The following is a 23295-nucleotide window of genomic DNA, read 5'->3' as shown; positions in this document are numbered from 1 at the left end:
CCACTCGCTGCTACTCGTCGAGTTTTGGCGCAAACTCGGCGAGTTCCTCTTCACTACTAATACTCCGACAATCTGCATCCAACTCGCTGAGTTGTATGAACAACTCGTCGAGTTCTCCTTCATCCGATGATCATTCTAGCTGTGACTCGCCGAGTTGTATGAACAACTCGTCGAGTCTGTTCTTGAAGTATGAAGATTGCCTCAGACTCGCCGAGTCAGGGCATTGACTCGCCGAGTCTTCCACGAATGACTCTAACCCTCTAGCTCACCGAGTCCACCTTTCACTCACTGGTTCCACTCGGCATAACTCGAAAAAGGGAAAAACAGGGGACTCGTGACTCGACTCGCCGAGTCAGAAGAACGAATCGCCGAGTCGTATGCATGCAAACATTATATACTCGATTCTGCTTGAAACCAATCCATACCATTAATAGATCTGGGTTCCTGGGACTTGATTTACACGTAAAGTTTCCAGCTTTACATGGAAATAACATCAAATGAAGGTTTTAAGGTTCAAAGCACACTATAATAGTAGATCTAGAGCTTTCATGTAAAATGGATCCCTAAAGGTGTTAGATCTAAGCTTCTGGAGTTCAGATCTAGCTAGATCCGAAGGCTAATCAACTCCATGAGTCCTCTATGCTTCTATTAAGCCAAGAAATGGTCCAAGAATAGCTTTAATGGCTTCAAAAAGGAGATTTAAGCATAGAAACAGAAAAGGGCCAAGATATACCTTACTTTATTCTGAAATTCCTCAAGGATCTAGGATCTCCTTCTTCTCTTCTTGATCTACCTTCCTTTATCTCTCAAAAACTTCAAAGAACACACCAAAAACACACAAAATGTAAAGAGGGCTCTAGGGTTTCGGGGAAGATGCTCTGAGGGGTGATGGGGGCTGACCTGAGGCCCCAAAAGTTGTTTAAATAGGGTGCAAACCCTTGAAATTAGGGTTTCGTCCAGACTGGCGGACTCGCCGAGTTTGGATATAGACTCGCCGAGTCGCTAACTTATACGTGCTCGAATTCCCGACTCTACTCGACGAGTCCAGCTACCGACTCGTCGAGTTCCCCTTAGAACTTAAAGAAAATAACAATAAGCAAAATATAAATATCATACCAGAATTGGGGTGTTATATATATATATATATATATATATATATATATATATATATATATATATATATATAATATATATATATATATATATATATGGTTTGCACTTCCAATGGAAACAATGTATCTACTCTTTAACTAAATAGTATATGCTTATGGTTTATTATTTAATATTTGTGTACCCATAGATATTTAGAGGAGATTCCAATTTCCTTCCAACTGAACACGCAATTTATTTCAGTTCTTCCAAATTGCCAAAATGTGTTTGTTTCCTGAGGTTGGGATTGCCCATTGGCACCGACAACCCCAAACCCAAGGTTTCCAAGGGTTTAATTCATCACAATTGACCATTAAGAAAGAAATTAACATCAGGTCTAAGGACTCTAAATCATATTCTTCTCCAAATTGTAATCACAGTAACACATTCCCAATCATGACTGTGGACAACGTCCATTTCTCTATGACCACCAACATCAGGTTGTCCATACTCCATATTTAATAAAAAAAATAAACTCACGACTCTGAGATGAGACGATTTGTCTTGATCACATTATTGGAAATGTACGATCTACTAACACCATATCCCTCCTACAATAATAGAAGTATAAAGTATAAACCATAACAATATCTAAATATCATATATCGACATAACAAATATAATTTGTTTACATCTCTTTGGGAGTACCTGCTGGATGGCATTCATTATTGTCACAACAGGAGGAGAATTAACATTGGCACGACTTGCTATCCGTTACATAAAATACAAAACATAATACAACGTCAAAATGAATTCAGCACAAGGAAGGATGAAAAATAAACAGTATGAACCTATGTCATCAAATTTGATGCAACAGAATGATAAACCGGGATTACTTCATCAATCATCCGATTCAACAACTTCCAGATAAGTGTGTGTCTTATGAATGACACAACTAAAGTGAAAAATAAATAAATAAATAAATAACTCAAAGAAATATTTAGCTTACTTTCTGATGAAGTTTTAGGTTTGTATCTAGCTGTCTATTATTTCTGCATACAAAAGCAAACATATTGTGAATTAAGTGAACCACATTCCCTTGACGTATGTTATGTTTAACTCAGAAATGTACATGTAGATGACTTTTTACATGATAAATGGTTAAACCTTCAACTTTCATTAGCTTCAATACTCCCTTAGGGGTAGCTCCCGTAGTTATAAATAAGTAAATTATAATAACAATTTGGACAATAAAATAAAGCAATGCAGAAATAAAAAAAGAAAATGTACTTTGACTTCCACCCAGCTTGTTAACTGCATCCACAAATGCTTACAGGCGACCAGTTTAGCACAACAAATTTTTGGAAATTTAATTTGTAAAGTAGAAAAAGATGAGGAGCTGTAAAAAAATGAGGAAAAAAAATTATAATTTGGTAATTTCCTCCTACCACAATAAAAAATTAGCATGATCATATATAAAAGTATTTTCTATCAAAATGAAAGAGATGGTTATGACTTTGAAATTTTAAGAAATATATCATGAGTGAACTATTGGGATTCACTCAACTACCCTTCACTTTTGTTCTACCCATCATATCATATGGATATATATAATGTGTCACCATGGAAAATGTGTACCTCATGACTCACCTGCAATTGCTCATTGTGATCTTCTAGCATCAATTTCAGGTTGCACATGCCTCAACTGCACTATGCGTTTAGAAGGAAAAACAGAAATGTTAGCAGGTGAAAGGTTTGACCCTTATAGTCAAAGGAAAAAATCGGTAATCAGCTTCTATATGTGTATAGATGTATGATGTATGTGTGGCTGTATAGTTGTGTTTGCGTGTAATTGTATTCTTCAAAGTGCACACTTACCAGAAGGTAATTTTGACATATCAGCAATACGTAGGTAAAGAATTATTTTTTGTTACTGTTGAAAGCTCCGAGCGATGGCAATGAGCATCAAGAACGGCGATTGGTCAGCATAAACATCATTTTTTCCGATATCGTCTCCTCTTTTTCTGTTCTTCCTCATCTTTCATTCTTTCTTTTATGGACAAATTCAGTTAGGGATACGTTTCTTTGTTCAAACGAAGGAATACTGTGAAAACATCAATCGAAGCATCAAGAAAAAACAAAAATGAAGAAAAATGACACATAAATTATTACATGTACTTAATACCGAAAGAAGTGGAAAACCCCTAAAATAAAAATTGGACGCTTCAAACAAATTGTACTCATCTTCAATAGCATCATCATTGAGTGGAAAGTGTAATCGAATAGAGAAGGAGCAGAGCAAAATCGATGAATTTAGGGTTCTTCTCTGGAGGTTTCCAGGTTCAACCATGATCGATCAAAAGGACCCACTTCAATTGCTGAACTTATTTTGCTTCGATTTCTCTGTAGGGCGACGAAATCGTGAATACATAAAAATAAAGAGAAACAGCAGACACAGTCATTGTATTTCGTAATAAAGTGTCGTGTTGGGGGTCGGAATTGCAGAAAAAGAGGATTAAAGGAGAGAGAAAAAGTCTTGCAACCGGACAGTTGAGTGAAGTAGAAGAACCATCTACCTGGTGAAGAAGATGGAAGGCGTTGTCGATCCATTCATCGTCGACCTGTGGTTACATCCTTCCAAGACTGGTTTTAAGTGGGTGAGGTTTTCTAGAGGCGGTGGAAAGAATCGAGACAAGTGTGAATGAGCGGTGGTTTACAAAGATAAAACGAATAAAAAAATTAAAAGAAAATAAATAAAGTGACCAATGATAAGAAAGAACTGTTTCTAAAGGAACACAAAATTAAATCTATATACATAATTATCAAAACTTTATCTCCTTAGTTTTAAAACTTTGGTCTTAAAAACTTATGAATTTTTAATTATCTATGCATTATAAAGTAGCATATATATATATATATATATATATATATATATATATATATATATATATATATATATATATATATATATATATATATATATATATATATACTTTTTAATTATCTATGCATTATAAAGTAATATTTTAATTAGGATTAAAGAAATTAATATTGAAAATAAATCCAAAATACAATATGTTATTACTAAACTACCCTTCAAAATTATATCCTAGGATTAAACCAATTTCATTAGAATTAAATGAAAGATCTTGTATGCTCAATAGTCGTATAATATTGCTAATTTAATATGATCCTAACGGTCACACTAACAACAAGTTGATACAATTGATTATTTATTAGAAATTTATTTTAATAAATATTCATAATTTCTTGTAATACATTGGAAAAATATTTATTTCGTAGAAATCATTATTTTACAATAACATATAACATATAACATATTATTTTATATGGTATGAATTAATTCGTTAAAATACAACCTTTTGCACTAGTTGAGTCTTTTTGTCTTTTACCTAACGATAAAGTTTACATTTTATAAACTTGATTTATAAAATTTAAACTCTTTTTTTTTTTTTTTTTTTTTTACTCTATAGCAAAAAAAGAGTTAGGAAGAGAGATGATGCCTTTTGCATTGTTTAATCAAAAGAAATAATATATGTGTTCATGCATGGGGGACAAATTTGTGTAAGGGGGTTAATGTTTAAGGACCTTTAGATTAAGTATATAATTTAACTAGGTAGTGACTTGCATTTTTGGATTTAGTTTTTGCTTGAAATTGCAGAGAATTCCTATGAATCCTCCCACTCTTCTTTTTCTTTTTAAATCAAGAAGAAGTTACTTGCATTATCTTTTAAGTCATAGATTTGTTTTGACTTAAAGATTAAGAGTTGTAACTAGCATTATTTCAAGTTAACAACGTGTTGGTATCTTAAACGTTACGGCTTCTTCATCAACTTCGAAGTCTTCCAAGAAGATCCAAAAAACTACACAAGTTGTTATTTCTTCATCATTTCTATGGTTGGTGTTTTTATCTTTCCATAATGTGCAAGATGATCATTGGTGGTGTAAATTTGTTATGTTATTTTTGAAAATACAAGTCATTCGTTTTCCAGTTATCTAGTTTGTGAAACTAATTTTCAAATAAAACCTAACATTAAAACCAATATAATCTTTATAAATTTCAAGCATTTAGCGTAATTTTTTAAAAACTTTCAACTAACATGTATTCAAAATATAAAACTATGTCAACAAATAGACAAAATTCATAAAAGTACATTAATTAATATACATATTAACATAATTGTTTTATAGGAAAAAAACAAAATTCTTGTGACACCAATGTCTTTCAAATTCTTTGATAATATTAACTTTACTTTTCAAACAACGACATAATCTTATTTAACCAATACCTAATTTTGTAATCGACAAACAATTTTTAGTTATGCATTTTTGTATTTATCCATAAATATTGTTTTGAATTTGCAATTTGTCACTTTTTTAATTTAAATATAACTTTTGATAAGAAATAATGGAGAGAAAAAAAAATTATGTTTAAATCATCAATGTATTTAAATTGAAGTTTAATTTAGCCACAGACTAAAAAAACAAAAAAACAATAGTATTCTTTATGTACTACAAATGTTTGATATACATCTTTTTGTACACGTACAAACATTTTATATATTAAAAGGAAAACAACACCAAAGCCTCGTTTGTTTTTCTATAAAAGTACTTTTTGAGCACTTTTTCCTTCTAGCGGGTAGACGTTTCACAAGTGCACGTCTTTTTCCGCAAACTTGGAAAAAGACAAAAGACATTTAACCGTTTCCAAAACAAACAGCAACACTTGTACAGCCTTTCTTAATTTTTTTTCTACAAATATTTAAAGGAAATATTTTCGAACAAAGCTATCTTTTTTTTAAACACCAAATAATTTAAATATCTCTTATGTGTGGAATTAAACAATAACCTCTTAATTAGTTAGTTGATAGGTTACATGTTAGTCAATTGGGACAGCAGGTAGCCCAACTCATACAAAAATCTATCTAAATTATATTTTTAACTACTTTCTATCGAAAAATTCTGTCTTTGTTGGGCCATGTATGTTATCATCAAAATTAATATTTTTTTTTATTATAGAAATATATTTATGTCTTCTTCAAATAAATATGAACAAACTAAATTAAGGCTCGGGTTGATTTGGATCTGACTGGATTAGGTCAGACAAAAATGTCTTACTCGGTCAGCTCCATGTGTTTGATATGTCTCAGCTTTGCATTTGACCGGGTCAACAATGTCTGACTCACTCATATCAAAAAAAGTTGCTGACTGAATTTGAATTAAATCCATTCCACCATTGCCCCTCAACTAGCACCACCCTCATCCTCCTCCCCCACAACCATCAATTTAATCCATTGAAAGGAAAAAAGAAACACGAACAGAGGCACACAAAAAAAGAAAGAAAAAAAAAGAAACACAAACAGAGCCTACATCGATGCTCGGGAGATAAGGGGAAGAAGACAACTCAAAATCATAATTAGGCAGATTTGGTCCTTAAAGATACCCATTTTGTCCGAATCTACCACAATTTTAAATTGTTTTGCATAACTAATTTCTGAAAATTACTAGTTGGACCCTGAACTTTTATAATCAATTATTATTATTATTATTAGAACAACATGGTAAAATGGTCATTTTGCATCAGTCAGCACATTCCGTCATATATATAATCAAACGGCATGGTTTCTTACTCAGTCAAAATTCAGACAGACCTTTCCCAATAAGAACATTCTCAGTCAGCAACTATCAAACGGGGCCTAAGTGAGAAGCTTAATCTAAGGTTGAAAATGGTTTTGAAGGGAATGAGTATTTGCTACTGATAAAATGATTGTTTGAATTTATTAAAAGTCAAAACAAAGCTGTTTTATCTATGGTTGATATTGGCGTCGTAATCTCAGAATGATCAAATTGATGAAATGTTGATTAATCTGAGAATGAAAAGTATTGATCAATATATGTATACCAATTTAATGTCGGATTTGCATGGATCCATAGGAAGCTTCACTGTTTTCCTTCCTTGGCATCTCCAATGGCCGACTTTGTTTACTTTCATTGGCTTGGGCGTGTTAGAATTTCTCAACACTTGTTCACCTCCACTTACTATAAAATACCTTCTCCTACGTTGTCCAATATACCAGATTAATCCAATACTTCAACTAATCCAAAACATAAATCTTTGTAGTAATGGAGGTGTTTTCTCATAACAAAACACCCCTTTTCTTTCTTGTCTTGTTTGCCTCCTTGATCACCTTAGCACTTGGCCAAACCAGAGTAGGTTTCTATCAGACCTCATGCCCAAGAGTTGAAGCTATAGTGCAGTCTGCTGTCGCAGCTGCTAATCGGGCCAACCCAGGAGTCCCACCCGGTTTGGTTAGAATGTTTTTTCACGATTGCTTCGTTAATGGCTGTGACGCCTCTATCCTAATTAATGGTGCTGGTAGTGAGAGAACTGCTCCACCCAATACTCTACTGAGAGGCTACGAGATAATCGATGCTGCAAAGACCGAGCTCGAAAGGGTTTGTCCTGGAGTGGTCTCCTGTGCTGATATTCTTGCTATCGCTGCTCGTGATTCTGTGCTCCTGGTAATTTATTCATACCTCAATATTTATATTAGCTTAAGCATTTCGAATGCGCCAATAGAAATGGTAAAATCCGGTATTAAAACTTTGTAATAATAATATATATTTTCAATTATTGTTGTCTAGGCTGGGGGAATTGCGCGTTGGCAAGTACCAACTGGTCGGAGAGATGGACTGGTGTCACGTGCCGCTGATACTACAAATCTGCCAGCTTTCAATGACCCCGTTAATGTCCAAATCAGAAAGTTTGCTGAGAAAGGTCTTAACACCCAAGACCTTGTTACCCTTTCTGGTAAGTTAACCAAAAACAAGAGTTCAATCATTGCTAAGAAAGAAATTAACAAACTGATGTGTTTCTGGGTTTAATTTATTGATTTCCAGGAGCACATACACTTGGAACAGGAGCTTGTTTAGTGTTTAGCTACAGGCTATACAACTTCAACAACACCAATAGTCCCGACCCGTCTATTGACCCGGCATTCCTTACCACGCTCAGAAATCTGTGCCCCAACGGAGGTGATAGTAGAAGGCGTGTGGCTCTTGATACTGGTAGCGAAAACAGATTTGACACTTCGTACTTTGCAAACTTGAGGAGTGGGCGAGGTGTACTTGAATCTGACCAGGTGCTATGGGGAAACCCTACAACACGAACACTTGCACAACGGTTTCTTGGAGTTAGTGGACTAGTTGGATTGACATTCAATGTTGAGTTTGCGAGATCAATGGTGAGGATGGGTAATGTTGAGGTGAAAACTGGAACTCAAGGAGAAATTCGTAGGGTTTGCAGTGCATTTAATTGATCAATGGTAGATCTAATTGAGAATCTATGATGGTCAATTTTGTTTGGGTTAAGTGTTAATATATTGTGTTTCTTCGGTAATATTTTTTGATACTTCCAATTTTTACGTGCGTCTTATTATTGTAATATATTTTATAAAAAGAAATCAGTAATATAATGTGGTTCCATTGTTTAGATACATGTTATTATTGTATATCTATCTTCACGTTATTCCGCTAATATAGAATTTACAGTACTAAGGAGAAAACTGCTGTTAGTCGCATATATGCTAAAGATCTTGTAGAAGTAATTGAATATTAATAAACTGCAAGCATCTATGTTGATTAACCACTTTAAAAATCCAAAAACTTGTTACGTTGTCATTTGCAATGAGCTTTCAATAAATCTGATAAAATTTTCTAAATAGATCATATTGTACTTATTTATTTAAAATACATTTTTAGTATATATATTGTGATAACTAGGTGAGACATGTATTTTTTTGGATTTTTTTGATTTATTTATTTTCTGTTATTTTCTGTTTGTTTTTCAATATTGTTATAATGTTTGTAAAAACAAATATATATAAATAAATCATGTTATATAATTAAATCATAAATCAAAACATAACATACAAAAATTAAATTAATTCAAACAACCTTGAAAAAAAAATTGAAAACAAGTCCAAACTAATTAAAATTTTATTTTACCTATATAGTTTAAACGTTCTTTTGAAATTTATTTACAAAATAAGTAATAAAAGTATAAACCTTATTTTAAATATTTAAAATAACCCCTCACTTGGAAATAGTTAACAAACTTAGTATTAATTTGATTTATTTAAGTAAATAAAGGAACCCTATGCTTTAGTTAAATTACCAAATAACACTCGAAATATTAATTTATAATAAAATTTCCATGGAAACTAAATTAATCACATACGTTCGTGTTTACAGCGATACATCTCGGTTTCTCGCATCCAATACTCGAAACGACCCCATAACCACACTTTAAGGTGAGTGACACTGCCACTCTTTTATATATTTCAAGGGAGAATACATTTACTTCTTGTGTTAGATAATACAAAAATACACATAAAATATCATTATTATATATAAAAAGCATAACTACTTTATAATTTATTGGTTTTGCTTTTATATGTTACGAATACATAAACTGCTTTTAAACTTCCATATTTTTGTATGCTATCTTGTTAAAATAAGACAATCTGTAAAAATAACATATGTAGTTTTCCTACAAAACCTTATGATTTTTTTATGACATTGTGTGGCATAAAATACATGTGATAAAACTTTGTTGTATTCTTGTAACATCCGGATTTCTAAGTATATTATTTTATTCATTTATTTTGAGTTTGGGGAGGAACTCGGCGAGTTGATGCTTAGACTCGCCGAGTAGGACCGCGGGTTCTTATCTGGATTGGTGACCGGACTCGACGAGTCGACTCGTGGACTTGGTGAGTCCACGCTGTTAAGTGAAACCCTAATTTCTCGGGTTTGTGATCTATTTAAAGGCTCTTATAGCCTTCAGTTGCGGCTACCAGACCCTTGAAAGAAACCCTAAGAGAGCTAGAACGTTTGTAAGGGAGGAGAGGCCATTTTTGATCCTTGTGTTGGTGTTCTTGCAAGAAGAAGGTGACCAAGGCAAGAGGGAGCTAAATGTCACACCCCAAAACCAAGAACAGCGGAAACGTTCTGGGGCGGAGGACGTCATGTAAGGTAATCACAACACAGTAAATGTAAATAGGCAAACAACATCATCCATTGCATTAAATATATAAATTTAATACATGCGTGTTCTGTACAGTTTTAGACACCAAAAATATAACGTAAATCAAAATAATAAGATGATGAGTCTTGAGTACGCTCCATCATCTCAAAAGCTGGCATCGGTACCTGTCTACTGATGACCTGAGAATACAAGTTATTTTGAAAGAGTTTATCAGCATTAAGCTGGTGAGTTCATAAGTATTTTAGTGTCAATGTTCATTGTCAAAAACGTTTGAACTTGTCCCAATGTATAAGTTGTAAAGATGTAAATAAATGTTTAAAAGTATTTGCAAAAGTTTGAATCTCTCAGAAAATCCTATATTTTCTATAATAGTAACCTTCTACCAAGGCTTAACTGTTTTGTAAACTCGTCTGTTGTAAAAGTGTGTGATTACCCAAGTATAACTATCATTTGATAAAATATAGTTTGTACATTAATGCTTAAGTGAGATTATCACCAAAATATGTAATGGGTAAATCATTGTAGTACTGTAGTTTTGTATAATAAGAACTACTGTTGTACTAATTACTACTACCTTAAACCGGATTTATATTAAGGTATAATGTGATAATTGCACCATACTATCGACTGATAACAACGACATAAAGAACGGTCGTAATAACGGAATGACGTTTGGCACCCGCAGACCTGCAGGTCCGGCTGTAGCTAGCAGCAAGGTGTAGGATAGTCAATCCAGTATAGATCTATACGCAAACTCAACGCTCTCCCTCCAAGAGAATTATGGCTACAACTCGGGCCATGACATTTAAGGCATGCTCCGATACAGTGGATCACATTTGTTATCGTATTCTTGCATGTGTGATGAAATGTTTCTTGTTCTAGTATAGTTGTATATGTTCTCGTAGTATAGTTGTATATATTCTCTTCCTATTATAGACTCATGAATGAACTGACTCATTGATCTAGCAGTTGTAATAGTATGATTCTGTGTTACCCCGATGGTAACTTGTTAACAGTGTGTTTAGTACGTATGATTATGGAAGTACTTTTATGTCTATATATGTATATTTGATATATAATTAATATGGAAACGACCTTCGGATGGTCACCCAAAATCCTATCAGACCACATCCAAATCGAGGAAAAGGAAACAAGGTGGATAGCCTTCCTAAGCCCTTTAAACATTATTTATACGTCTATACATATATGGGCATGCAATTTGTAATTTAAAAACATAAATAAGTGTTTATAAGACATTTGAAACATAAGTATATTTTATTAAAGAAAGATTAACTTGATGTCAATCTATAAAACAATTTGAAGGCGTAGATTTGATTAAAACAGTTTAAGTATAAGGAACATTTGCTTAAATCACAGTTGCAGTGTAAATTCGAATAGTAAATGGGTTTGGAAGACATTTAGAAGTAAAACAGTTTGATATATAGTTCGAATAGTGATAAAACCACTGATTTCCCTAGTTATTAATCACATGTGATTAGAGCAATCATAAGTGATTGAAACAATAACTATAAGTATTTAACTTGTAATCCCCCCCTTTGAAAGCATGTAAACGCATTTAGAATATTTAACAGGTTGATTAGGGGGTATGAAACTCACTTGTTTGATTGAAGAAAGCGAGATGGAAAACCGGGCAGAGTCTCGTCTCAGAAAACGGATTTTTCTCGGGATTCTTGGGAATCTCGGGAGTAAAATCGACCCTCGGGACTTGAGCAAAAAGACCAGAGCTTCGGGTTATAACGGGCACGGAAAACAAGACAAAGTTGTGAGAGAGAGAAGAGAAATGAGCAACATTTTCGGAAAGCCTCGCATCCTATTTATAGGAAGGCTGAACCGCCTCCGAACGCGGGGCGTACGCTCGTACGCAGCGCGTACGCGTACGTCATGCATGACCGAAGCCTCGACTGCCTCGGTTCGGATGGGACGGGTTGCTGGGTACGCGGGTCGGATGGGACGGCGGGTCGGATGGGACGTCGGGTCGGACGGGTCGGAGCTTCGGACGGGTCGGACGGGTTAGAACTCTTCGGATAGTGCGACGTGGACGATCCGAGACCCTCGATCTCAGTACGCGGGGTGTACGAAGGTACGCAGGGCGTACTTCGGTCCAATCCGATGACTCCCCTTCGGATATTACCGGGAATTTATAATTAAATTCTTATTTATTTTAAATAAACTTCAAAAATTCATATCTCTCTCATACGAACTCCGTTTTTGACGTTCTTTATATCCACGCGAAGGTGAGACCATGATCTACAACTTTCGTTTAGATTCCGCTGGCAAATTCCGAAATCATTTTTATTATTTATTTATTAAAATGACGTGATTAAGGAGTTTCTTCAAAAATTCATAACTTCCTCATCCGAGGTCAGATTTGGACGTTCTTTTTATGTACGCAAACCTTGATATGATTTCTATTACTTTAATTAATCCGAATAAGATTTTAGGAAGGTTACATTTTGACCTAAATTTGATCGGTTTTACATTACATTGACTCAAAATATCGGGTTGTCACATCATCCCCCCGTTAGAAGGAATTTCGTCCCGAAATTAGAATTTTAAGCAAGCTAGAATTTACAAATAACTAAGCAAAAAGGTGAGGGTATTTCAGTTTCATCTGATCCTCACGTTCCCAAGTGAATTCCGGTCCTCGCTTGGCATTCCAGCGAACCTTCACGATAGGGATACGGCTTTGCTTTGTCTGCTTGACCTCACGGTCCATGATCTCTATAGGTTCTTCCACGAAGTTGAGGCTTTCGTTGATTTCGATCTCGTCGAGTGGGATTACGAGAGTCTCGTCGGATAGACACTTTTTCAAGTTAGATACGTGGAATGTAGAATGTACGTTACGAAGTGCGTCTGGTAGTTCGAGTTTGTAAGCTACGGGGCCGACTCTTGCAAGAATCTCGAAAGGCCCTATGTACCTCGGATTAAGCTTCCCACGCTTGCCGAAGCGTATCAAGCCCTTCCAGGGTGAGACTTTGAGGAGGACTCGGTCTCCCACCTGAAATTCCAAAGGTTTCCTTCGCTTATCAGCGTAGCTCTTCTGTCGATCTCTAGAGGCTTTCAATCGTTCACGGATCTGAACGATCTTCTCTGTTGTTTCCCGAATGATCTCCGGACCGGTGAGAGTACTGTCGGGAGTTTGCCCCCCGGCTAATTGGGTATCACCCACCTCAGCCCAGCACAGAGGGGATCTGCACTTACGGCCGTAGAGAGCTTCAAATGGAGCAGCCTTGATGCTCGTGTGATAACTGTTATTATAGGAAAACTCGACAAGGGGTAAATGAGTATCCCATGCTTTCCCAAAGTCAATCACGCAGGCTCGCAACATATCTTCTAGAGTTTGGATGGTCCTCTCACTCTGTCCGTCGGTCTGAGGATGGTAGGCTGTGCTCATGTCCAGCCTCGTTCCTAGGGAATGTTGTAGTGATTGCCAAAATCTTGAGGTGAACCTACTATCTCTATCGGAGATAATGGACATAGGTACACCATGTAGCCGTACGATTTCCTTAATGTATGTTCTCGTAAGCTTCTCCATCTTGTCGGTTTCTTTGATAGGTAGGAAGTGTGCAGACTTGGTCAATCTATCAACGATGACCCATATGGTGTCAAGTCCACCCGTTGTCTTGGGCAACTTGGTTATGAAATCCATAGTGATCCGCTCCCACTTCCATTCCGGGATCTCTGGTTGCTGCAATAAACCAGAGGGCTTCTGGTACTCGACCTTAACCTTTGCGCAAGTAAGGCATTTACTTACGAAGGTAGCAATCTCTGCTTTCATATTAGGCCACCAGTATAGTTTCTTAAGATCCAGATACATCTTATCTGAACCTGGGTGGACGGAATACCGAGTGTTGTGCGCCTCGGTCATGACCAAGTCTCGGAAGCCACCATGTTTCGGTGTCCAGATCCGGTTCATGAAATATAAAGCTCTGTCACCCTTGGCTTCTAAATTCTTGTCCATTCCTCTAAGGGATTCACTTGACACATTTTCAGATTTCATGGCCTCAAGTTGAGCCGCCTGAATTTGCTTAGTCAGGTGTGAATGGATGGTTATCGATAATGACTTGACTTTGCGACCAGAATATTCCTTCCGACTTAGGGCGTCTGCTACTACGTTGGCTTTACCCGGATGATAACGAATCTCGCATTCGTAATCACTGAGTAGCTCGACCCATCGTCGTTGTCTCATGTTGAGCTCCTTCTGATCGAAAATGTGTTGTAAACTTTTGTGGTCGGTAAAGATAGTGCTCTTCGTTCCATACAAGTAATGTCTCCAGATCTTCAGAGCAAACACTACTGCTCCTAGTTCAAGATCGTGGGTCGTGTAGTTAACCTCGTGTGTCTTCAATTGTCTCGAGGCGTAGGCGATGACCTTACCTCGCTGCATCAGAACACATCCGAGCCCTTGATTCGATGCATCGCAATAAACTACGAAGTCTTCTATTCCTTCCGGAAGGGATAGTATTGGTGCGGTGCACAAGGCTCGTTTGAGCGTTTGGAACGCTCTTTCTTGTTTCTCTTCCCAGTCAAAGGCCACACCTTTCTGGGTTAGGGTTGTAAGAGGCTTCGCTATTCGTGAGAAGTTCTGAATGAACCTGCGGTAGTAGCCAGCGAGACCTAGAAATTGACGAATTTCTGTAGGCGTCTTCGGTGCTGACCAGTTCTCAATGGCCTTAATTTTGGATGGGTCCACGTGGATTCCCTCTTCGCTTACCACGTGTCCTAAGAATTCGACTCTTCGGATCCAAAATTCACATTTCGAGAACTTCGCATAAAGTTTCTCTTTTCGTAATGTCCCTAGAACTTGTCGCAGATGATCGCCATGTTCTTTCTTACTTCGGGAGTAGATTAGGATGTCGTCAATGAAAACGATGACGAACTGATCCAAGTAGGGTCGGCATACTCTATTCATCAGATCCATGAAGACTGCGGGCGCATTGGTCAATCCGAATGGCATCACCACGAACTCGTAATGTCCGTAACGAGTTCGAAAGGCGGTCTTCGGCACATCCTCCTCTAGCACTCGTAACTGGTGATACCCGGATCTCAGATCAATCTTAGAAAAATAGTTCGCCCCTTGCAGTTGGTCGAATAGATCATCTATGCGTGGTAGAGGATAACGATTCTTGACCGTCAGTTTGTTGAGTTCTCTGTAGTCAATACACATACGGAAGGATCCGTCCTTCTTCTTAACAAACAAGACTGGTGCTCCCCAAGGTGAGAAACTTGGCCTTATAAAGCCCTTGCTGAGCAGTTCGTTAAGTTGACCAGAGAGTTCTTGCATCTCGGCTGGTGCTAAACGGTAGGGCGACTTGGCTACTGGGGTAGCTCCTGGGACTAAGTCGATTCTGAACTCGACTTGTCGTTGCGGAGGTAATCCGGGTAGTTCTTCTGGGAAAATGTCGGGGAAGTCGCTCACTACTGGGAGGTCCTTTAGTTCTTTCGTTTCTAGGTTCGTGTCGACGACGTGAGCAAGGAATGCGTGGTATTCCTTACGCAGGTATTTCTGTGCTTGAATACTTGATATGATGCGAAGACTTGCACCGGGTTTGTCGCCATAGACTATAAGAGTTTCGTTAGACGGGAGGTTTAGACGGACTGCTTTCTCGAAGCACATGATGTCGGCACGGTGAAGGCTTAACCAGTCCATGCCAACGATGACGTCGAAACTTTTTATTGAGACTGGCATGAGGTCGATTGGAAATGAATGGTTGTCTAGGGTTAGGGTACAACCTAAGTATATGCTACTCGTATTTTCAGTTTTTCCATTAGCCATTTCTACTGTAAATAGTTCTTTGAGTGCGTCCGGTGGTTGATTAAGCATGCGAGCAAATTTATGGTTTACGAAGCTTCGCTCCGCTCCACTATCGAATAGAATGCATGCATAGGAGTTATCGAGGAGGAACGTACCAGTTACTACTGTCGGGTCAGCAACTGCTTCCCCGTGGCCAATAGCTAGTACCCTCCCTGCTCCTCCAGCATTCCTCGCTTTGGGGCAGTCCCTCTTAAAGTGGCCTGCTTCTCCACATCCATAGCAGGTTGGGCTCGCGCCAGAGCCAGGGACTTGGTTGATAGGTTGTGCCGGGAACTTACAGAATCGGACGGTGTGTCCTTTCTTGTTGCAGTTAGAGCACTGCAATTCACGGCAGGGGCCGTTGTGGTGGTAGCTGCATTTGGTGCACTTGGGTGAACTTCCAGCATACCGACTCACCGGAGCAGTAGTAGTAGTAGGGGTTACTGCGGCATGAATTGCCACCAATTGCTGCTTTTTGGCAGCCTGATGCTTCTTCCTTTCATCCCAGAATTTCCGCTTAGTATCGGCGGGTTTGGAGGGTTCCGGGATGGCTAGGGTGGTTGTGGTTGCAGGGGTTTTGACTCCATGGTCAATGAGTCGTTGTGCCAATCGTTTGGCACTGTCGAAGGTAGCGGGGTTTGACGCTAGCACATTCCCCTGATACGGAGGCACTAGTCCCCATATGTACCTCTCGATCTTCTTCCCCTCGGTGGGAACCATATTGGGGCAGAGGGCCACTAGCTCGCTGAATCGGGCAGTATAAACGACCACATTGGTGCCCTTCATCGACAGGTTCCAGAGTTCCTGCTCCAGTTTCTGGATCTCGCCCCTCGGGCAGTATTCCTCAGTCATGAGGTCTTTCATTGTTTCCCAGCCCATGTCGTTGGCTACGACGAGAGTTAGGGCTTTGACGTGGCCGTTCCACCACGTTAGGGCTTTACCCTCAAAGGTGCATGCGGCATATTTCACCTTGCACGCAGCAGGGCATGAACAAATTTCGAAGACTGATTCAGTCTTCTCGAACCACTGCGAGAGAGCGATGACTCCGCCGGTGCCATAGAAAGGCTTCGGCTTGCAGTTCGTAAAATCCTTGTAAGAGCACTCCCTTGAGCGCACAGGGATTTCGATCGGAATAGATTCCACAGGGGTTCCACCTCTGCTGGCATCAGAAGAGTGATACTGAGCCATGGCGGTTGCCACTGCTGCAACTACGACAGCATTCAGGGCTACAGTATCGATGACCGGAGGCGGAGGAGGTGGTGGAGGTGCAGGATTATTCCTATTCCTGGGAGACTTGCGAGGAGGCATCCTTCAGCTGAAAGTTTACAAAGATAAGAAAGATGGTAAGAATCAATTTGTAAGCAACGCGAGAGTGACACATGGACTAACTAAACATAGTCCAACAGTTGAAAGGGTGCTTGAAACCACAACAAGCATTATTAGAAAGCACAAGTGTATAGATTTTTCCCCAGATAGATAAATCTCAAAAATTTACTGGTATTACTGATGTAATAAGTTCAGGGAAAATCGACCTAACAGTAGGTCATACATCATACCATATAGAAAAGTTTGACAGTCCTTAGATTTCAAATTTGAGTACGGAAAGTTAGAAACATTTTACACACAAGTGCTACTTGGAGCACAGATGTTAAAGGCTATTCTTTAATTTCAAGACGGAGATGTACTAGACATCAACCAACGGCGATGGGAAAATCCCGGGCGAGTACTGCGGTCGGACACTTGACGAAACACCTCTTGAATGGGTCGATCCTAAGTCCTCTGACGAGCTCGAAGTTCCAATAATTCAGCTCGTGAGGCAGCCAACTGCTACAGCAGGGTTTTATTTGTCCTCCGGGTCCGTTCCATGTCTTCTTCAAGACGGCGGATGCTGACTGTGTTGACACCTGAGTCGGCATCTATCTCTATGACCCGGTCGACGGCTGCTCCACCTTGCTCGACAATACGAGCTATTCTGTGGATAATGACAGGCAGAGCTCGGTCAGTAGAGCCACCATCGCTGACGTTGTAAAAGGTTCGGTCTCCAAAGTATGGTAAGGGTTGACCCTGATCATCACTCCAGCGGTTCAGGTTGTTTGCTCACATGGGTGTAGGACCTGGAAACGCTGGTTGAGGGTTGTTGTTCGGGGCTTGACCTACAATCGGTAGGTTGTTGACTTCAGGCTCGGAGTCGGACCCATCTGAAAAGCCTTCTGCGAGGTGATCATCCAAAGGAATTGGATGATCAACTTCGGCTCTTCATCGATCCACCCGGCATTGCCTTCATTTGGGAAAGTACGGGTCGCCATGATGGATATCTAGCCATCAAGATCTACGCGAGAATAGAGGTATAAGAATATAGTATACGTGTAACTAGTAGCGCAAAATACTCCTATAGTATTTTAAGTTTAATTTTCTATTGATCTTCTTGTGGAATTGTTGGTAAGTTTTTAGACTTGCTAACCTATCACAACCATTCTAAGGCATGTGCTAATCACTCCTAGGATCAGCATAGTTGATCAGGCTATGCCATTCCCAGGACTGACCATACATCCCCGAGCTCACTTGTGATATTTATCAATCGTAATACTTTTGTTCTTGTCATTGTGACACTTATTTTAGTATGAATGCAGACTAGTATACTTAGTTAAATATTTTATTATTTAAAGTATAGACTCTTGGTCAGAGTTTAGTCCCTACTGGGTTTATAGTTTAGTATATCTTTTATGGGTTGATATACTCAATTCACTATAAACAATGCTCTGATACCAATCTGTCACACCCCAAAACCAAGAACGGCGGAAACGTTCTGGGGCGGAGGACGTCATGTAAGGTAATCACAACACAGTAAATGTAAATAGGCAAACAACATCATCCATTGCATTAAATATATAAATTTAATACATGCGTGTTCTGTACAGTTTTAGACACCAAAAATATAACGTAAATCAAAATAATAAGATGATGAGTCTTGAGTACGCTCCATCATCTCAAAAGTTGGCATCGGTACCTGTCTACTGATGACCTGAGAATACAAGTTATTTTGAAAGAGTTTATCAGCATTAAGCTGGTGAGTTCATAAGTATTTTAGTGTCAATGTTCATTGTCAAAAACGTTTGAACTTGTCCCAATGTATAAGTTGTAAAGATGTAAATAAATGTTTAAAAGTATTTGCAAAAGTTTGAATCTCTCAGAAAATCCTATATTTTCTATAATAGTAACCTTCTACCAAGGCTTAACTGTTTTGTAAACTCGTCTGTTGTAAAAGTGTGTGATTACCCAAGTATAACTATCATTTGATAAAATATAGTTTGTACATTAATGCTTAAGTGAGATTATCACCAAAATATGTAATGGGTAAATCATTGTAGTACTGTAGTTTTGTATAATAAGAACTACTGTTGTACTAATTACTACTACCTTAAACCGGATTTATATTAAGGTATAATGTGATAATTGCACCATACTATCGACTGATAACAACGACATAAAGAACGGTCGTAATAACGGAATGACGTTTGGCACCCGCAGACCTGCAGGTCCGGCTGTAGCTAGCAGCAAGGTGTAGGATAGTCAATCCAGTATAGATCTATACGCAAACTCAACGCTCTCCCTCCAAGAGAATTCTGGCTACAACTCGGGCCATGACATTTAAGGCATGCTCCGATACAGTGGATCACATTTGTTATCGTATTCTTGCATGTGTGATGAAATGTTTCTTGTTCTAGTATAGTTGTATATGTTCTCGTAGTATAGTTGTATATATTCTCTTCCTATTATAGACTCATGAATGAACTGACTCATTGATCTAGCAGTTGTAATAGTATGATTCTGTGTTACCCCGATGGTAACTTGTTAACAGTGTGTTTAGTACGTATGATTATGGAAGTACTTTTATGTCTATATATGTATATTTGATATATAATTAATATGGAAACGACCTTCGGATGGTCACCCAAAATCCTATCAGACCACATCCAAATCGAGGAAAAGGAAACAAGGTGGATAGCCTTCCTAAGCCCTTTAAACATTATTTATACGTCTATACATATATGGGCATGCAATTTGTAATTTAAAAACATAAATAAGTGTTTATAAGACATTTGAAACATAAGTATATTTTATTAAAGAAAGATTAACTTGATGTCAATCTATAAAACAATTTGAAGGCGTAGATTTGATTAAAACAGTTGAAGTATAAGGAACATTTGCTTAAATCACAGTTGCAGTGTAAATTCGAATAGTAAATGGGTTTGGAAGACATTTAGAAGTAAAACAGTTTGATATATAGTTCGAATAGTGATAAAACCACTGATTTCCCTAGTTATTAATCACATGTGATTAGAGCAATCATAAGTGATTGAAACAATAACTATAAGTATTTAACTTGTAATCCCCCCCTTTGAAAGCATATAAATGCATTTAGAATATTTAACAGGTTGATTAGGGGGTATGAAACTCACTTGTTTGATTGAAGAAAGCGAGATGGAAAACCGGGCAGAGTCTCGTCTCAGAAAACGGTTTTTTCTCGGGATTCTCGGGAATCTCGGGAGTAAAATCGACCCTCGGGACTTGAGCAAAAAGACCAGAGCTTCGGGTTATAACGGGCACGGAAAACGAGACAAAGTTGTGAGAGAGAGAAGAGAAATGAGCAACATTTTCGGAAAGCCTCGCATCCTATTTATAGGAAGGCTGAACCGCCTCCGAACGCGGGGCGTACGCTCGTACGCAGCGCGTACGCGTACGTCATGCATGACCGAAGCCTCGACTGCCTCGGTTCGGATGGGACGGGTTGCTGGGTACGCGGGTCGGATGGGACGGCGGGTCGGATGGGACGTCGGGTCGGACGGGTCGGAGCTTCGGACGGGTCGGACGGGTTAGAACTCTTCGGATAGTGCGACGTGGACGATCCGAGACCCTCGATCTCAGTACGCGGGGTGTACGAAGGTACGCAGGGCGTACTTCGGTCCAATCCGATGACTCCCCTTCGGATATTACCGGGAATTTATAATTAAATTCTTATTTATTTTAAATAAACTTCAAAAATTCATATCTCTCTCATACGAACTCCGTTTTTGACGTTCTTTATATCCACGCGAAGGTGAGACCATGATCTACAACTTTCGTTTAGATTCCGCTGGCAAATTCCGAAATCATTTTTATTATTTATTTATTAAAATGACGTGATTAAGGAGTTTCTTCAAAAATTCATAACTTCCTCATCCGAGGTCAGATTTGGACGTTCTTTTTATGTACGCAAACCTTGATATGATTTCTATTACTTTAATTAATCCGAATAAGATTTTAGGAAGGTTACATTTTGACCTAAATTTGATCGGTTTTACATTACATTGACTCAAAATATCGGGTTGTCACATCATCCCCCCGTTAGAAGGAATTTCGTCCCGAAATTAGAATTTTAAGCAAGCTAGAATTTACAAATAACTAAGCAAAAAGGTGAGGGTATTTCAGTTTCATCTGATCCTCACGTTCCCAAGTGAATTCCGGTCCTCGCTTGGCATTCCAGCGAACCTTCACGATAGGGATACGGCTTTGCTTTGTCTGCTTGACCTCACGGTCCATGATCTCTATAGGTTCTTCCACGAAGTTGAGGCTTTCGTTGATTTCGATCTCGTCGAGTGGGATTACGAGAGTCTCGTCGGATAGACACTTTTTCAAGTTAGATACGTGGAATGTAGAATGTACGTTACGAAGTGCGTCTGGTAGTTCGAGTTTGTAAGCTACGGGGCCGACTCTTGCAAGAATCTCGAAAGGCCCTATGTACCTCGGATTAAGCTTCCCACGCTTGCCGAAGCGTATCAAGCCCTTCCAGGGTGAGACTTTGAGGAGGACTCGGTCTCCCACCTGAAATTCCAAAGGTTTCCTTCGCTTATCAGCGTAGCTCTTCTGTCGATCTCTAGAGGCTTTCAATCGTTCACGGATCTGAACGATCTTCTCTGTTGTTTCCCGAATGATCTCCGGACCGGTGAGAGTACTGTCGGGAGTTTGCCCCCCGGCTAATTGGGTATCACCCACCTCAGCCCAGCACAGAGGGGATCTGCACTTACGGCCGTAGAGAGCTTCAAATGGAGCAGCCTTGATGCTCGTGTGATAACTGTTATTATAGGAAAACTCGACAAGGGGTAAATGAGTATCCCATGCTTTCCCAAAGTCAATCACGCAGGCTCGCAACATATCTTCTAGAGTTTGGATGGTCCTCTCACTCTGTCCGTCGGTCTGAGGATGGTAGGCTGTGCTCATGTCCAGCCTCGTTCCTAGGGAATGTTGTAGTGATTGCCAAAATCTTGAGGTGAACCTACTATCTCTATCGGAGATAATGGACATAGGTACACCATGTAGCCGTACGATTTCCTTAATGTATGTTCTCGTAAGCTTCTCCATCTTGTCGGTTTCTTTGATAGGCAGGAAGTGTGCAGACTTGGTCAATCTATCAACGATGACCCATATGGTGTCAAGTCCACCCGTTGTCTTGGGCAACTTGGTTATGAAATCCATAGTGATCCGCTCCCACTTCCATTCCGGGATCTCTGGTTGCTGCAATAAACCAGAGGGCTTCTGGTACTCGACCTTAACCTTTGCGCAAGTAAGGCATTTACTTACGAAGGTAGCAATCTCTGCTTTCATATTAGGCCACCAGTATAGTTTCTTAAGATCCAGATACATCTTATCTGAACCTGGGTGGACGGAATACCGAGTGTTGTGCGCCTCGGTCATGACCAAGTCTCGGAAGCCACCATGTTTCGGTGTCCAGATCCGGTTCATGAAATATAAAGCTCCGTCACCCTTGGCTTCTAAATTCTTGTCCATTCCTCTAAGGGATTCACTTGACACATTTTCAGATTTCATGGCCTCAAGTTGAGCCGCCTGAATTTGCTTAGTCAGGTGTGAATGGATGGTTATCGATAATGACTTGACTTTGCGACCAGAATATTCCTTCCGACTTAGGGCGTCTGCTACTACGTTGGCTTTACCCGGATGATAACGAATCTCGCATTCGTAATCACTGAGTAGCTCGACCCATCGTCGTTGTCTCATGTTGAGCTCCTTCTGATCGAAAATGTGTTGTAAACTTTTGTGGTCGGTAAAGATAGTGCTCTTCGTTCCATACAAGTAATGTCTCCAGATCTTCAGAGCAAACACTACTGCTCCTAGTTCAAGATCGTGGGTCGTGTAGTTAACCTCGTGTGTCTTCAATTGTCTCGAGGCGTAGGCGATGACCTTACCTCGCTGCATCAGAACACATCCGAGCCCTTGATTCGATGCATCGCAATAAACTACGAAGTCTTCTATTCCTTCCGGAAGG

General features: G+C 38.9%; 1 protein-coding gene and 1 long non-coding RNA gene across 6 annotated transcripts; one reads left to right on the top strand and one right to left on the bottom strand.

The window, feature by feature from the left end:
- Positions 1 to 1274: 1274 nt before the first annotated feature.
- LOC122195923 (uncharacterized) lies at positions 1275 to 3838 on the bottom strand. Of its 5 annotated transcripts, none has more exons than XR_006187000.2 (7): positions 3666 to 3838; positions 2968 to 3492; positions 2740 to 2799; positions 2380 to 2488; positions 2099 to 2141; positions 1798 to 1856; positions 1275 to 1700 (listed from the first exon to the last, which is right to left on the bottom strand). It is a non-coding gene; the product is annotated as an uncharacterized LOC122195923 (long non-coding RNA). The 5 variants fall into 5 exon arrangements; XR_006187003.2 differs by having other exon boundaries at positions 2740 to 2794; XR_006187002.2 differs by lacking the exon at positions 2099 to 2141.
- Positions 3839 to 6817: 2979 nt separating this feature from the next.
- LOC111896420 (peroxidase N1) lies at positions 6818 to 8606 on the top strand. The gene is made up of 3 exons (XM_023892415.3): positions 6818 to 7632; positions 7756 to 7921; positions 8011 to 8606. The coding sequence occupies exons 1-3, from the start codon at positions 7234 to 7236 to the stop codon at positions 8427 to 8429; spliced, it is 984 nt and encodes a 327-aa protein (XP_023748183.1). The 5' UTR covers positions 6818 to 7233; the 3' UTR covers positions 8430 to 8606.
- Positions 8607 to 23295: the final 14689 nt, after the last annotated feature.

This window comes from Lactuca sativa, chromosome 9 (genome assembly GCF_002870075.4).
Source record: "Lactuca sativa cultivar Salinas chromosome 9, Lsat_Salinas_v11, whole genome shotgun sequence".
Taxonomy (NCBI): domain Eukaryota; kingdom Viridiplantae; phylum Streptophyta; class Magnoliopsida; order Asterales; family Asteraceae; genus Lactuca; species Lactuca sativa.
Note: the sequence above shows the minus strand (reverse complement) of the source record. Positions and strands in the feature narration are given on the sequence as shown.

Bases quoted from the DNA above. Each gene is read 5' to 3' on its own strand.
- LOC111896420 (XM_023892415.3), top strand. From the start codon at position 7,234: ATGGAGGTGTTTTCTCATAACAAAACACCCCTTTTCTTTCTTGTCTTG. The intron at 7,633-7,755 runs GTAATTTATTCA...ATTGTTGTCTAG, and splicing joins CTCGTGATTCTGTGCTCCTG to GCTGGGGGAATTGCGCGTTG. The intron at 7,922-8,010 runs GTAAGTTAACCA...ATTGATTTCCAG, and splicing joins AGACCTTGTTACCCTTTCTG to GAGCACATACACTTGGAACA.